The 15,968-nt window shown below is 39.6% G+C and overlaps 1 protein-coding gene across 1 annotated transcript in view; it reads right to left on the reverse strand.

Annotated features, from left to right (window-relative positions):
- The window catches only part of CACHD1 (cache domain containing 1), a 149,202-nt gene that overhangs the window by 16,006 nt on the left and 117,228 nt on the right, over window positions 1-15,968 (reverse strand). The window contains exons 14-19 of the mRNA XM_063134748.1: window positions 12,837-12,979; window positions 11,994-12,175; window positions 10,498-10,608; window positions 4,253-4,375; window positions 1,068-1,167; window positions 820-936 (exon numbers count right to left, since the gene is read on the reverse strand). Of these exons, the coding sequence (XP_062990818.1) occupies window positions 820-936; window positions 1,068-1,167; window positions 4,253-4,375; window positions 10,498-10,608; window positions 11,994-12,175; window positions 12,837-12,979 (776 nt within the window). The remainder of the gene's footprint in view (window positions 1-819; window positions 937-1,067; window positions 1,168-4,252; window positions 4,376-10,497; window positions 10,609-11,993; window positions 12,176-12,836; window positions 12,980-15,968) is intronic.

The raw sequence follows: 15,968 nt of genomic DNA on the forward strand, positions 1-15,968 counted from the left end.
GATCTTTGCACTCCTGGTGGCTTTTATATTGGTTACTACTTTGGTTTTATTCTGGTTTATGTTTTTTATACAATGTTTTATTATTTTCCACTATTTTATAGCCCTTTGTCTTATAGCCTTTGTCTTATAAACCGCCCGGAGAGCTTCGACTACTGGGTGGTATAGAAATGTAAATAAACAAGTAAAACTTAAACTGATTTTTTCCCCAGTGACCTCAGGTTGTATATGTATCTTTTCCAGGCATATGAATGATTTAAATGTATGTTAAATCTCTGTTTAGCACCAAACTAGCTAGCAGAGAAGTCACTAAGCATCTCCTAGTTAGTTCCAGTTCAATATAGAACTAAAACCAAATAATGAAGCTCCTTTTCTGGGCTGAGTTTTTGAGTGTGGCATTTCAAGTAGAAATGCTTATGCCAAGTAATTGTAAATTTTAAACAAAATTCTGAAATAATACCTTTGATTTTGCAATGCACATTTTATAAGTATTTCTTAATGTCCTCTTCTCGATTCTCTCTCTCTCTCTCTCTTTTGCATTTATTTCATTTCCTGCTTTCTTTTTCTGTTTTCTGGCTGGCATACAGCAACCTGCCTAAAGTCATTCTCAGTATCCAGGTCATTCAAGGGTTTTGAATGTGTATCCCCCAAATCTATCATTCAGTCTATCAGACCCCTGCTTCAGAATGGATTGGCTTGTATTATATACAATATCTCAAACAATCCATTCATTCTATTTTTCTATATTTCTGCAGCCAGGTGTAAAAAAATAACAACTGGGCCAAACAAAACTAAACAACAACAACAACCATCAACACATACCGTTAGGTTGGTATTAAATTTATAAAACCTCTGGACTGTTCTGTCACTAAAACTGTTACAAAGGTTTTTCTTCACAAAGTTTGGATGGTTCAGGATATCATTTGCCACCAGGGGTTCCTGCAAATAAAAAGGTGAGAACTTGATAACTTTTTTTATATATATAATTTTCACAAATCATTAATACCATGTTTATGCTGTTAATTTAACATTTACATATATGTATAAAAAATACCATGATGTAGCCAAACCTTGTGTGTAATATGTTGTTGTTCTACTGGAGCGTGACCTTTGGGATCAATAAGCGTTGGGTGTGCCACAAGATACCCTCTGTCCTCCATAATGAAGCACCTGCCCAAGGGGAGATAATAAAATAAAACCTACGTCAGAATAGCTGTACATGTATATGCAGGTAGGGCTGTGTATTGACTTGAATTTTTTATGAGCACCTGGGGCAGGGAAATCACAGGATTTGCTAGGTGGAAAAGTCAGTATCCTGAACACCTCCATTTCTTCTTTAAGCAGAGTGTTTCTAGTCTCATAGCTTGAACGTGTGCAATGAAATATATGTGGACAAATAGTGAAATCTCTGATGCTGTAGGGAGTTCAGAAGGATTTCTAGTATGGATTCAGTGTCGTACATCGCTCCTTGCCTATCCCCACAAGTAAAAACAAATATAAGCAAATAAGATTCATTTGTGTAATATGCACCAGTCATCGAATTCTGCAGTTTGGGTGCAGAATTTGGGTTTTGCAGTGCAGAATTTTAATGTTTTAAGTGCAAAGTACACATAACTCTCCCCTTTACAATATCTTTTAGGAACTGTTTGGGATGCTACTTTTCTCTGTTTATGATTCATTTGCTCTGTCTACATCTACCAGACCTCCCAGGTCTGGGGTGCAAAATCTGTGTGTCAGAGTCATGCCTGACCTTTTCGATATTATGTATACACACTGCCATTTGATGTGTGTGTGACTTGTACTACTAACATAGACAAAGACACTCCAAGCACTTCTACCTTGAAACACTGCAGCAGGACACCTTGGAAAACTTCCATTCATTCATAGTGGTGAAGTCTGTGCAAACACCTTTCCTAGTGGGGATTGTGTAGTTTGTGTCTACTGATTCAGATGGAATGGAGAGATTGAGCTGGATGTCATCCACATATTGGTGGCACCATGTTCCAAGTCCTCAGATGATGCCCCTTAGTGGTTCCATACAGATTTTACAGTGCATGGGAGACTAGATGAAACCTTGCAAGACTCCACAGCATAACGGCCATGAGCAGAAGCCTCCCAAAGCCTCTGGTAGTGGCCCTGTAGGTAGGAGCAGAACCACAGTAATGCCCTGCCTCATACTCCCACTACATTGAGCCATTCCTGGAGAATAATGTGGTTAATGGTATTGGAAGCTGCCAAAATGTCAAGGAGAATCAACAGGATATTGCTCCAGCCACTTGCCTCCGGAAGGAAGTCATCAACCAAGGCTGTTTCAGTGCATGTCCAGGCCTGAAGCCAGGCTGAAATGGGTCTAGATAATTTGCTTAATCCAGGAACATCTGCAGCTAGTCACGCATCACCCTCTCAATCACCTTGCCCAGGAATAGGATATTTCCAACTGGGCAGTAATGGTCTAAAAACACTAGGTCCAGGGAGTGCCTCTTCAAGAGGGGATACACCACCACCTCTTTCAAGGCGACAGGCATAACACCTCCTAACAAAGTACTTCCTGCCCCCCCCCAGTCAACCCCTCCCTACTAGATTCCTCAAGCCAGGAGGGGCAGGGATCGAGAGGGCATGTGGCTGTCCTAAAGAGCATCCTGTTTGTGTCCACAGGCCTCGACACTGAAACTGATCCCACAATCCATGACTATACAACTGTGAAGAAAACATTAAGGTCTCTGTTTCCTTCAGTTGCTGTGTTGAGAGATGGTGTGTGGATACTTTACTAAGACTGCAATACTGTACAAAATTATCAAGGAGTACGCACCACTGAAAACAGCGGCAATTACTTCTGAATAGATGTGGCTGGGATTGCACTGTAAGTAAAACTCTGTCAAGTGATCAAAGATACTCTGTTGTAGGAACCATAGAATTCCTAGTGCTTATGGACAGCACTAGGAACACCCTTCACCTCAGCTTTCTTTGTCAAACATGGTATTTCCCCTACAGTCCCTCTCTATTTCCCTCTTCTTCTGCAGTTATTTCACCTGTCATTCCTCAAGTTAATTCTAGGACCCCCAGAGACTAGGCTCTCCTTCCCTCAAGGGCATTTTGAACCTAAAAACTGGCAGTACTCCTGCTTCTCATCCTCTGTCCATAACATTTCCATAGTCAGAAGCAGCTGTTCTGCCAGAGAAAGGAAGCAGGCTCCATGGGGAGAGGAGCTTTGACTCCACAAAGATCAAGGCGATCTCTGGTCGCAGAGAGGAATGCTAAAGAGGTTAATGCCGGCCACTTAATGTGCCTGATGCAAGAGGAAAAGAGCTGATTCCCAATTTGGCTGGAGACAGCAGTTGTGTAGAATCCATTGCTTCACCTCTATGGGGCCCAAGGAGAAATGGGAAGATGTGGCTTTAGAAGTGTGCAATTGTCATAAATAACAACCATGCAAAGCCCAGAGTGTATCATCAACTACTGAAATAAAATCAACAGACATTTTAAATTAGTAGCAAAATTTAAATATATAGAATATATATATATTTAAATTTAGAATATATAGGATTATACTGCTAACTTTGCACAGACAAGGCACAAGATATCCCAGTCTCAATCTCAACTACCCTGTAAGAATCTAGAAAGAGCCCTGCTAGATCAGACCAAAGCCCTATCTAATCCAGCATTCTGTTCACTAGTGGCCAACCAGATGCCTTAGGAAACCTACAAGCAGGACATGAGGGCAACAGCATCCTCCTGCTTGTGTCCCTTAGGGATTTGAATATGAATTCTAGATAGTTCTTCACTACCAAATTTTGCCTATTCATAAATTCAGTGCTCTAGTATTTGTGTACCTGTGTTTTAGTTCTCATGATGGTGACCTTGGTGTTCAAATTCTGTGTACCTACTAAACATGTCCTTACTACTAAAACTACTAAATATTTCACATATCTGATAACAATAGTTTACACAATCTCACGTCACTGTAAATCGGTTAATCTCTGAAATGCACACCACTTTTTCTCCCTGCTAATACAGATTAAAGTGGTTACCTTTTGGTAATTCAGAAGTTACAATTTTCACAAGTTTAACATACCTTTGCCTCTGAGTTCTAAAATGCCCAAAAGATTTGACAGGGATAATGAATTTAAGTTGCAATGTAATGAGTTATAAAGCACCCCCCCACACACACAAAGTGAGGGAGTAGAGGAGACTGTAAAGAACAGAATTCTAAAATATGTATCAAATTAAAACAAAGGTACAACAAACACAAGCTTACCTTATTTTATTGCCCCCATCTTGGTTACAAACTGGTAAAAGGTCCATTAGTACCTTGTAGAAGTACCTCAGAGTAAAATCAATACCCATCACAGCAACAGAATGGCCAGAAGACATTTGTGAACTACAATGATAAAAAGTGTGGGCAGGTCTTGAGAAACATATTATCAAGAAAATATTCAAAACATTCATATTTTGTGGTCCTCACAGAAGTGTCAAGTGAAATGCAGACTACATATTTTGAATCTGCAAGGAACTGTTTGTTCCCTGGGCTCATAAATTATAACCAATTAACCTCTGACTCTCATCAGTTCATAGAAGCAAGTGTTCATATCTTTACACATCTCAGCAGATTCCCCTCAGAGTTCAAGAATATTAATTGGCTAAAAAAAGACTAACAGGAAAACAACTAATGTATACATTTTGGCTTAAAACACGTGCTGGTGAACTGTGTTTATTCTACCTTTATCTTGATATGCTATAAGGTTCAATGGATAAAAAGACAACTGATACGTCAGGATTGGGAAGTACTGAATTTATACTCTGATGTGATACTATGTGTGTAGGGGCGGGGGTGTCTCTGTTTTTGCCCATTATGTATTACCATAGATGGGAAAGCCATGAGTCACTTGACTAATTTATTGAAAATTGTGAGTTAAATATCTCTTGGTTTAGGGGTGGCAAAAGCTTCTTTTGGACGACATACACAAATTAAAATTTTGTCCTTCCCACCACCATTTGTGTCTTACTATATGCTTAACAGCATAAGTGTAGCATATTAAAGGATCAAATGCTGGGGGTGATACTATTTTCATTTTGAATATCAGTAACATAACTATCACACTGTTGTGTTTCACACTTGTTATTAATTTGGGCTAAGATCATTGCACACTCACTATAACATATAGAAGAATCCACAAATCACCTATAAACTAAAGTGCACAAAACACAAGTCAATTAAATTGGGATGTATTTTAACAGGACTTTCCAGAAGCTTCTGATTGCAGAACCATATGAATGTGTACTTTCCAAAACTTGCGCTACTGCTAGGTAGGGAGTTAGGACGAAGACCCAGGTGCAATTAACTTAATGGAAATTCCCATTGAGAAAGGGACATGCCCAAACATTAAAGATGACCCATAATTTAGTGTCCATTTGGCAACTAAGTCCAGGAGGCAAAGCAGTAACACTTAAAACGTGCTCTGCAATTTAGCCTGCATTCCTTGGCAGTATACTAAGAACTGGGATCTCTCCATGGGAGCATCCAGCTTTTCAACATTCTTTGTACTCTTCCTATCCAGTTCTATCCAGACACATGAAAAGTCAAACACCAATTGTTCATAGCATTTTCTTTTGTCTCAAAATTTGATCTTTGCTAAAACATTCTCTTTATTAAAACACAGCAGTGCCACTATGTCAAAATAGCAAGCGCACATAGAAATCAGTTACTTTAAAAAAAATCAGTGCTGGTCTTCATTAAAATATAGCAATGCTAGATCAGCTTTTAAAAATTCTGAACTGTAAACATAAAAATAAAATAAATCCCTTGGCTCATCAGAGCCTGCAGGTCCCCTGAAGCATTGGATCAGTTAGAGAAATACAGAAGCCTTCTGCGGGTAGACGCTGTTTAAAGGATCAGATTCCTTTCAGCTTCTGGGGAACTGCATGGCCTTCAGACCTTGTGCTTATTAAAATTCTTCACAGCTTTTCACTTATCCTCCCATCATGAGAAAGGGAATATGAATTCCCTGTAAAGATGCTAAAATTCCAAGTAGCTGAAAGGTCATTCTTTTTCTATTGGATTTTTCTTCTAATTCCCATTTGAAAGCTTTGGTTAAAAATGAATATGGTCACAGAATAACCCACCATCTAGGTCAGAAAGCTTGGATTTAAGCCTAAAATCAGCTTACATTCAAGTGCTTCAGCTTAACTGGTTTGTGGATAAAATTATACTTTCTGAAAAGATCTTCTTATCAAACCTGTATCCCCTCGCCCCATATAATGGAGATTAAAGATTAAATGCTGGAATACAACATATTTTATTATTTATTACATTTATATACCACCCCATAGCCGAAGCTCTACACTTCAGATGTAATAGATTGAATATACATTTTCATTTCTTGGCCTGCTATTGGTGGCATAGATTCCCACCTGTTAAGGCCCAACCAGCAACCACACATATATTCTACACTATGAAATCAGGGTCGTTGCACAAGAGATGGACTGTTTGTATTTCATCATAGAATGCTATAGTGTAAATTTGGTGTAACACCATACAGTAAATAATCTGGTCCTAAGCTACCTAGATGAAACCAAGAAGACTCCAAAACTCAAAATAAAAGTCACATAGAAAAATTAGTATGGGCAGAAGCAGTCTGCCATTAATGGAGAAACACATCTTCCAGAGGGACTGCTCCATCCATGACCTCTCAATCTTTAGGTGAAGCAGAAATCTTTACAACCACTATTATGAGGCATGCCTAAGATATGGAATTCATATCCATGGGGGGGGGGGGTGTTTCAGACGTAATAGATTGAATATACATTTTCATTTCTTGGCCGGCTATTGGTGACATAGATTCCCACCTGTTAAGGCCCAACCAGCATCTTTTTGAATTTGTCTGGCATGCTCAGTTATAACTGTGTTGCTGTTCATTCCTTTTATAAAGAGGCTGTGGGCACAAACCATCAGGGATGTGGAGTAGAGAGCATAACATCCAAAGACTCTGAGGAATGAACACTGCAGACTACACTGAGGCCCAGTATTGGGCAAAAGGTGGGATCATCATCATCATCTGAGGACTCCCTGAGGTGGGAAACATCCCTCTGAGTTTTATGTCACTTTAGCTATGCCTGCTGCCTAAAGTAACAATATTGTGATAGTGTATTTATTATTATTGTTATTGTTATTATTATTACATTTATATCTCACTTTTCCTCCAAGGAGTTCAAGGTGGTGTACATGCCCCTCCCTCATTTTATCCTCACAACAGCCCTGCAAGGTTAAGCTTCAATATAATTGTCAGTCTGTATTTCTTGCATTTCATTTCCTTCCAGTCTCAATGCTTTAAAAAATCCCTCCCTCCCCCCCCCCCCCGTACACACACACACAACCATACAACTTTGCGTATATATGCCTGGCAACTTAGGGTAACACTTCATGCATCTGATGAAATGGACTCATAAAAACGTATGCCATAATAAATGTGTTGGTCTTCATTGTTTTTTTCTTGGAGGTAAGTTAGGATAGCGATAGTCCTAACTGGTCAGTGGGGTCAACCACTGACCAGCAACAAGTAGGTCAACTTCAGCATCTCAGTAGAAATGCACAAGGTGAGAAATAAATGACCAAGAACTGCAAAGATGAGAAATAAATGCGCATACACTGTGTGAAAATGCCCTAGTTTAATTCAGTGCGCCCTTACCATTCCACTATTTGAATTGCATACTGTCAGTTTACCTATATGCCCTCTCATTCGCCTGAGCAAACACGTCAATTATATTCTTTTCGGCTCTTTTTTTTTAACCCCTTCAACAATAAGGAGGCTTAAAGAATTTTTTTTTTAAATAGAAGCTAGAAAGACTTACATTATCATGAAAATTACTAAACCTCCAGATATAAGATACTTGGGTCCACATGCCTTAGCTGGGCACAGTCATGATAATTTAAACTCGAGAGAGACAGGACTGTATGGATATTTCATATGTGTTGTGTATGTTAAAGCTTAAAAGATGCAGAAGTAGCAAGAGCTGCTGTGAATAAATGATAACATCTTGCCTATATGTTGAGGTCTGCTGATACTCCTATTTTGCTCTACTGCTCAAGTCTACGTATTGTTGCCTTAGCAACTGACACATCAAAGGGCCATAAAACACAGTCTTCAAGAGCCTATACTGGCATATTTTTACAACAGTGTTTGGAAAGGGAAAAGAATCTTCAGCCATCTGGTACCATTTTTCCACCTGTACTATTCTGCTGCAATTACATATGACAACATTAATGGAGAGTTGTCCTCAATATGCTTGTAACTATGACACAATAAGCCTTATACAGGCAAAAGTAACACTTTCCATGAAGGTTCTGGCTCAAGAAAGCAACCATGAGGGTTCTGTGGAGCAGCCCTACACCCATGCTCAGGTTGGCATACATGGACAGGCTCCAGTTATGCAGCATACAGATGTGTAGAATTACAACTCCTACCAGGAATTATGGGACTTATAGTCCAAAACATATGGAGAGCACCAAGTTGCGAACCCCTGCCTCACAACAAACCTGGGAGTAGGCTAGGCTAAAGCAGTGTGTGTGTGTGTGTGTGTGTGTGAGAGAGAGAGAGAGAGAGACAGACAGACAGACAGACTTGCCTAGCATTATCCAGTGAGCTGCACAGCTGCATGGGGACCTGAATTCTGATCTCTCTGGACAAAGTCATTCACTCTAAGCACCATATCACACTGGCGAGCCATCCAGCCCATGTGGTTGCAATGTGGAACCCTGACCACATGGAAGCAGTAAGGCTACAGCTTCAATGAGATTCTAGTTCTCAGAAGAATGGGAGTCTGTAAATACTAGTCAATAGTAAAAAAAAAAAAAAGTATATCATATGATGATGATGATTTATTTATCACAGTCACAAACTAATAAGAATTTTGATAAAAAGAACAGATACCCCTAAATGGCTTGGGGCCAGGTTATCTGAAGGAACGCCTCCTCCCATATGTACCTGCCCGGACCCCCTAAGGTCATCCTCAGGGGTTCTTCTCCATGAGCCCCTGCCAAAGGAAGTGAGGCAGGTGGCTACTAGGAGGAGGGCCTTCTCTGCTGTGGCACCCCAGCTGTGGAATGAGCTCCCTAAGGAGGTTCGCTTGGCACCTACATTATATGCTTTTAGACGCCAAGTGAAGACCTTTTTATTCTCCCAACATTTTAACAATCTATAAATTTTAAATAACATGGTTTTAAATTTGTAATTTTGTATTGCTGCTGTTTTTATCTGGTTGAGCTTTTATATTGTATTTTATATCATGGTTTTATACTGTTGTTTTATACTTTGAATGGTTTTAATTTTTGTGAACCGCCCAGAGAGCTCCGGCTATTGGGCGGTATAGAAATGTAATAAATAAATAAATAAATAAATAAATTAAGAACAGCTAGATAAAAACAATAAAGTTTTCCAATAACTAAAAGAAATCTGATGGGTTGATAATTTGCTAGATTTGTCCTATCAATGCTTTTTAAAGACAGGGACTATTATTACTTCGCTCCAGAAGTCAGGAATATTTCTGGCTCTATTAATGAAAGTAAAGAAGACTATGGCCTTAGCTAGACCTAAGGATTATTCCAGGCAAATGGAGGGGTCATCCCTGCCTGCTGCCAGGATCCTGTGTGTCATTTGGATGCACAGGGATGATCCCGGGACAATCCAGGATATAGGCTTGGTCTAGCCATGGCCTGAGAGTAAGGAAGCCTGCCATTCAGGGTTAGATTTTAAGAGAGCAGGAGATATGGAATTAGGAGGATCATGCTTTGCCAGAATTAAGTTGGCCAATCAGATCAAAAATTTCACTAAAGCTGAATTTTATTTTTTGTGGAACTGATGGAAATGATGATAACTCTATATACACGACGTGTGTGTCCCTGCCCCCATTTTCATGATGTATTTTCTGTTCCGTTTGTTGGTATTCACAATTTAAAAAGTTAAAAAAGAAAAAAGCAAGAAAAAAATTCACTAAAGGTTAGAGGTTGTCACTCTAGAGCATTAAAGGATAGCTGAATATTATCATATTATACTGGGACAACATTTCTCATGTTCCTCAATCTATTCTCCTCAAAAACGGAGCTCAGGGTCTCTTTTAATTTCTCTTGAAATTAAACTCAGTATTCAAAAGACAGTTGCCCTGAAGGCCAATAGGGCCATAGGGAGGAACATAAATTCAAAAAAAGTTTAAAAATAAAATAAATAAATACAATCAGCAAACAGTGCCACTTTAACACCCATCTTCTGTTATCTCTTCTACTAACATTTAGCCTCACTATCTCTTTCACTATCTAGACTTGCTATGCAAGGAAAGTAAGCTGTTCAAACAAATATTTTAAGATGCCATCATATGGATGGGTTTTTCCCTTTTTAATTCACTTGAACCAGAGTACAATCTGATGTTTCTTACATAAAATACTGGCCAATTTAGTTGTGGATCAAAGATCCAAACATTATGGTCACTACCAAAAAACCCCAACAAATTTACCTTGAAGAATGAACTGTATGACTGATGGTAACCACATAGCCAGCTCCTCCAACATCTAAATATGGCCCAGTGAAAGTAATTAGTCCTGGATTCGCCACTGCATGGAGATACCTAACAGAAAGCAAAATAAACATCTTTAATGTAATGAAGAAACTTTATGTGACTAAAATAAATGCTGCAACTCTGTAACACAAAATAATAATACTCTTGCATAAATCCATGCATATGCAAAACAGGTACAAAGTGAATTTAACTGACTTACGCATTTAGGATCCTATATTCCTTTTTAAAACTGTATTTTATAATTCACAGGTTTTATAGGGCAACTTCCAGTTATTGTTTTTAGCATTCTGTTTGTGTTAGTAAGAATGCCATCTTGACTATCTTTTCAATAGGCAAGATAGAAGTTGCAGAAAATAATCAAATGAATGTAACTGGTGATATATGTATCATTTCAGAGATTCTTCCCCTTATGAACAGCTGCACCCAAAACAGGTAGGACATTTACTGTTTAAACAAACCCTTCTGGGAGTATCTGCAGCTTGTTTTTCTGTGACATTTTTGCAGAGCTAGCCCTACTGGGTCCCTTCCCCCGCACCCCACATTGAAATGCACTATGTGAAGTCATCTAATTAAAATTGGGTTTTCTATAGCAAGCTTCTTAAGATTCAGTGTTATTATGAGGACAATGGAAATATTTGAGCTAAGGAAGAAAGGGGCAGCTGAGAAATTATTTCATTTCTCCTGTACTTTGCTCTTTAAGCAGAGAAAGACACACACACAGAGAGAGAGAGAGAGAGAGAGAGATGAAGAGCTGGTGCCAGTAGAATTGACAGAAGTGACTGACAGTGTGAGTAGTCTGAGGGTTGGGAGTGGGAAATCCTGCATTTGGTTATATTCACTAGTTGCTGACATGATTTACAGCCCCCACCTAACTGGCTTAATTCAACTGAGCATATGGATTAGAACACATTCAGGAGTTCCCTCATGTTTATTATCTCATTTACAGTGTATACAAAACATTTTCTTAAACCATGCTTGTGCATAATTAATAGACTTCTGTTAAAGGAGCCTAATCTTCTGTGGAATTACAGTGCAAGCAATCTCCAGAACAGGAAAAGTGCTTCATGGAATAGTGAGAGGCAAGAATGCACCAAGAATCTGAGATTCATAATGAGAACCACATGAGATAAGCCCTGAAGGATTTTTTTTTTTTTACAAGCAACATGGATTTTAGTAACCATATGTAGATGTTTCCATTATTCATTGCTGCAAGACGGGCAAGAAACAGAAGCTACCTTTTAAAAAGCAAGCATCCAATGCAATTTCCACCACAAATTTAAAACATTAAATCTACACTGTTTCACTTAGAGAAATATTTCATCTGTCTGTTTAATCAATGTTCAGTAAATCCTACACAAAATAATCTCTCTTGTGCAATATTATGAACATCAAACCTTTTCTTAAACCTTACATAATGGGATCCCAAAACTCACCATTGTCTCCTAGTGGGATCAAATGCTTTGTCCATGAGGGAACCAGGATAAATTCTGAGCACCCCATTGGGCGTTGCTATGTAACGGCGGACAATGTAACTGTTCAAGCTACTCATTTCCATTTGTGTCATCCATTCATCTGTGACGTGACTGGTAGCCATTACTTCATTTCTGACAGAGAACTGCAAAACAAAGACAGACCTAGCAGGGTTCCTTTAAGACTTGCCTGAAAAGATAATAAGCTGCTCGCAGGGTTTCCTAAAGACTCATCAGAGATAATCTAAACCCAATTACTTTTTTAAAATCTTCTCACACCAGATGGACCCAGCAAATTTCAAGAAATGAAAAAAGAAGCTTATAACCCTTATATGACGGAAAATCTTGTTGCTGTTATTCACACTATATAATAATGTACGCTGGGTAGATCTAAATCTTGCCCTTACATTTTATTTCCCATGCCTTTAAAAATGAAGGGTATCTGTTCCTGGTGTTTGTAACATTGATCTGATCTTCACATTGTTCACGTGCATGTGATCTGATAGAGAAGCCTTTTAAACTGTTCCACTGCATAATCTTACACTCACAGCTGAGAAGTTGTTTTAAACATTCATGCTCTACGTATGGCAAGTTCATTCATTACTCTTGGTGCTGACGAACAAGCAAAAATGGCAACCAAGTCAGCTCTTTAATCATAGAAAGGCTCATCAGAGATCATCTAAATCCAGTTAGTTCTTTAAAATCTTCTCACACCACATGGTCCCAGCAAATGTCAAGAAATGTCTAAGCAAGGCTATCACAGTAGCAAGGAAGGTAAATAGTCAAGATCCAGCAAAGATAACGTACCTTCAGCCCAGGGTTGGCAATGAGGCGTGTGTTGTCACTAAGATATGCTGTGTAATGCTCCACCATCCTCTTAGTCTCATGTTGGCTCAAATGTTCATATGGAGAAGAGAAACTACCTGCTGACAGCATAACTGTAGGGCTTTCTGGAAAGACAAGACAAGTAAATACGGCATACCCCAAAGTATCAGCCAAATCCAGCCATGTGAAAACTCAGTTATCTAGCTGTTACAGTAACAAAGTGGAGCAACCAGAGAATATCATGAAAATGTGAGAATGTTTGCTCTTAACAAATGCTTCTCCAACATCTATGTTGTAGTGCATATGGCCACCAGGGGGTACTGGTGTAACAACAGTATATCACTCAACAATCATTCTCTTCTTCCCCATCCTCATCTGAAAGGGAGGGATGGACCCTGAAATGTAGGGAGACAAACACCTGTTATGGTCAAGGATGCCATAGGGAAAATGGAACTGTTGGCAGGGAGGAGAGAGGTAGAAGATGCCTAAGTCTTGGGTGCTTGGGCCCTGGGTGGTATTAAGAGATGCAAGAAAAAGTGAAAAAAAAAGGCTTTAGCTACTATAGCACAGCTACTGTAGCACTTCAGACAACCAATCCAACTTGCAGCAGCTACAGTTGTCAGTCAGTCAGCCAATGTAGACTTCCAGAAGTCTCTACCCATGGTAAGGCAGCTGTGAGAAGCTACCTGCATGGACAGGAGTCAGCTTCAATAGGGCTTGTGGCATAAAAGCAATGTTTGCTCTGGGGTATCAAAAGTGTCCTCTCCACAAGCTCATTCTTCGCTGGAGCCGCATAGGCCAGCTGAGAAATGTAGCTTGTATACCCCATGGTTGATATGACTTGATACATGGAAAATAGAATGATTGGGGATATTCTTTCTTACATAATCTTTAAAATATTCCAAATAAAGAGCAATCATCATGTTGATAAAGCTATTTTCATTGATAGTTTTAAAACAAACATTTAAACTACATAATATTGATGGGTGAAACAAGAAGCTGATGAGACCTCCCCACCTATGGCTGTAATGTTCTGGTGATGTTCCAAAGACTGTAAGAAAGGATCCATTATTTGGAGAGGAACCACATGGCAATGGTTTTATGCGGCTTTAAGGGAGCATTTTTCTTAAATAGGCAGGTGAGAAATTGTTTGCACAAGAAATTTAATGTGAATAAAAGTGTCAAAATATATTGTCAAAACTTTTTTGATTGAGAATAATTTATTCTTTCTATAAGTTTAATTTTCTATTTCAGCATAACCTGGGGGCAAACTTCTAAAATGGATGTGCCTAATTTTAATATATAAAACTATTTAGACGTGTGTGTGTGTGTGTGTGTGTGTGTGTGTGTGTTTTAAAAAAGAGTTAAGATATTCCACTGAATTTAGAACTTTTATACAGTTTTTAAGAATCTCTGAACTTGCCAATTAAAAATATTTCAAAGTATATTCTCACTAGAGTTCTAACTTCTGGCTTCTTTCAGAGGGATTGATGGTATTAAATATTTATAGCTGGGAATAAAATCTGCATAATTCCAAAGTCAACAGGATACGGCATGACTGGCAAGAACTTCAATGTTTTCATGTTATTGCTAATGATTAATTTGACAGCCAGGAGAATCAAGCTCAGCTTTGAAAGTAGTATAACAACACTACTCATACCTAACATATCCTATTTTCTGAAAGGTAAATTATGCAACTACCTGCTTTCAGGGTATACTTATTTCACTTTTTTTTTCTTTTTTAAATGAAGCAGACAGTCTCAAGAAACTCCACTTAGTAGCATTTAACCATGGTGTTGCCTGGCCTATTTCAGAAGGTTCATATGGAGAACAGCAAAAAGAAAACAGCACAGTGCAATAGCAGTAAGAGCCTGAAAGGGAGAAAAGAAGCCTTTGCTCTATTATACATTAAGAGTACCCATGCCTACGCTGGACTGAGGCAACTCTGCTGAAAATAAGGAATTGTTAGACATGGAATGGAAGAGTGAAAAAAGGTTGCCAAGGTAAAATGCTCAGCATGAGAGCCTCTTTAGTGTCATTTTCACCTTTTCCACTGTTGAAAAGAACCTTTGTTTTTGTGTGTACTTTCAATATTACCTGGAAATTTTGTCTATTCTTCTCCCAAGTCCTAGATACTTAGTCACAAATGTGCAAAAGTCCCCAAAGCTGGGTTTTCCAGCTCCTGGACCATGCAATCTGTAAGCTAGCTCACAGAGCACATGCTGGGCAGTTCCTGATCCTTGGGAGTTCAGCTGGGCAATTCCTGAATTTGTTGTGAACAAGCTTGGAGAAAGAGCCAGCCCTCCCATGAGATGGGGTGAATCCCTTACCTAAGTTGGCAGAGTGGGAGAGCAGAGAATTGCTCATCCCTCCCCCCACCCCACTGTTGCCAAGAGGGCCCACCAGCACCTCCACTAAGAAGTCCTGCTGGCTACTTTCCCACCGTGGTATTTACTGCATCTGGAGAGTAGAGCAGGTGGGGCTCTCTAGAGTGCAGACTCTCTCACTTTGGCATTTGCCACAGCAGGAGAGCAGGACCAGCAGGAGTCTCCAGAGCAGCCGCTTGCTCAGCAACTCTAAAGACTGGTCTGGAGAGCTCCACCAGTCCTGTTCTCCTGCTGTGGCAAATGCTGCAGTCAACAACAACAACAACAACAACAACAAAATGCTGTAGCCAGAGAACAGCCAGCAGTGCTCTCTGGAAAAGCCACCTGTCCTACATTTTGCTCTGAGGGAATCCTCAGAGCAAACCAGAGAATGGTGCTGAGAATAGTGCTGAAAAACCTCTCAGTGTAAGCTAGAGGGTGAGTGGGTTCTCTGAAGAGCCATGTTGGCTGGAGCAAGAAAGAGCTGACCAAGCCCAAATGTCAAGCTTGGAGGGGTTCCATCCTCAGAGCCAGGCATTGCGGGAGGGGTGTCCCTGAGATCACTTGCAATCCAGTGAATAGGCAGTGGGAAGGGGTGAAGTGAGGCAGCGACGTCTACAGGGTTGGGGTGTGATGGCAACATCAAGAAGGGGTGAGGATGTGGGACGGGGCATACATGGAATTGTGGCTGTGCTCTCTCACCAGTGATGCTTGGGGAGCTTTTCCAACCAGACGGAGCTATGGCTTT

This window comes from Elgaria multicarinata, chromosome 1 (assembly GCF_023053635.1).
Source record: "Elgaria multicarinata webbii isolate HBS135686 ecotype San Diego chromosome 1, rElgMul1.1.pri, whole genome shotgun sequence".
Classification (NCBI taxonomy): domain Eukaryota; kingdom Metazoa; phylum Chordata; class Lepidosauria; order Squamata; family Anguidae; genus Elgaria; species Elgaria multicarinata.